The sequence below is a fragment of the Atta colombica genome, unplaced genomic scaffold (genome assembly GCF_001594045.1).
Source record: "Atta colombica isolate Treedump-2 unplaced genomic scaffold, Acol1.0 scaffold156, whole genome shotgun sequence".
NCBI lineage: Eukaryota > Metazoa > Arthropoda > Insecta > Hymenoptera > Formicidae > Atta > Atta colombica.
In genome coordinates, this window is record NW_017259246.1 from 321100 (window position 1) to 322555 (window position 1456).

The 1456-nt window shown below is 27.9% G+C and overlaps 1 protein-coding gene across 1 annotated transcript in view; it reads right to left on the bottom strand.

Annotated features, from left to right (window-relative positions):
- LOC108685773 (gamma-glutamyltranspeptidase 1-like) overlaps positions 1-958 on the bottom strand; it is a 10983-nt gene extending 10025 nt beyond the window's left edge. Inside the window, exon 1 of the mRNA XM_018190734.1 lies at positions 912-958. Within this exon, the coding sequence (XP_018046223.1) occupies positions 912-919 (8 nt within the window). The 5' untranslated portion in view covers positions 920-958. The remainder of the gene's footprint in view (positions 1-911) is intronic.
- Positions 959-1456: the final 498 nt, after the last annotated feature.

The window sequence follows — 1456 nt, forward strand, 5'->3', positions numbered from 1 at the left end:
TTCAGATTTATTTCATTTTTTTCTATCTAAAAATGCAAACAATAAATGCATTTACGCGCACACGATAATTACGATTCTAGATGCAATTGCAGCACACGGTGTATTAGTTGCACGTGATTACGCCACATCGTTACTCGCTCGAGTATCAAGCAAAATTCCATCCCTTACAACACACAATGTCTTGATGAAAATTTCTATATAGAAAATTATCAATTCCTATATTTTGTCTGACTTTTTTTATGTGACATGATAACAGTTGTATTTAATCTGTTAATTGCTTAAGAAAATAAAATTATCGATTATTCAAAATTAAATTTACTTTTTAGAGACATTTTATAACAACTTCTTGTTTTAAGAAAATTGTGTTTCCACCATTATATTATTTATATTAAAACATAATAAATATATACACAATAAGTTACAAAAATAATACATTTTTTATTTTATAGATCCTGATATGTATTTAATTATTTCTAATTATATCTAAATATTTGATCTTCAATATTTTATTTGTTTATTTATTTCTGATATATATATATGTATAAATTTACATAAAATATAATAACTCAGCAAATAAGTATGACACACATACAGTGGATTACGTTAAAAAATTACACTCGACAAGCACGTTCTCGCAAATCACAAGTTTCTGCAACTCACATTTGCACTGTTTAAGCATCACAAATTTTGCAAATTACAGAAATAAAATGTTTCACAATGTCAATTATTGCGTACAAGGACAGTAACTATGTTTTCACATATGTTGAATTCGCATTAATTTTTTATCTCGAACAGACGTGTTTAGTGAGATAGTCAGTAGAAAAAAAATTATGCAAAAATTGTCAACATAGGCATTTTTACCTGCTGCCTCCACACCTTCGCGGAGCGATAAAAAAAGAAAATATACCGACCCAATCATGTTGCACAGACGAACGTAACTCAGCGAGCATGACAGAGCGGCCAGCCTTGACTAAACGTTTCTCTAAGCCGATCGTTTCTCTTATAAGAGCAACGATTTCGTTTCTATCTATTCATCCCCACTCGTTCGTGCGGAAGTCAAAACGAAAGAGCGTCTGATTATTGTCTTTTTTTCAAGTTAATATTTTTCATTCTCGTTTTAAAGAAACTATTGCAGACAATTATATTATTTGAATTTTACAATTTTATCGAAAATTATTATGATTAACTTAAAAACGGAATATGATGTCTGCAATTAAGAAAAAAGATACTGTGACGAGTTTAAAAAATCGATTTTTTTACATTTTTATAATGCTTGGAGTTTTAAAAATATGTCTCTAAAATATTCATTGAAATTCGCAACAAAAATTATAATAAATATGTGATTTTCCCTTAAGCATATGTGAGAAATCTTGTAAAAAATGTATGTCAAATGCATCTGTTCCATATTATTTTCCATATTATAAATATAATAAATTACATAATAATATGATGACAA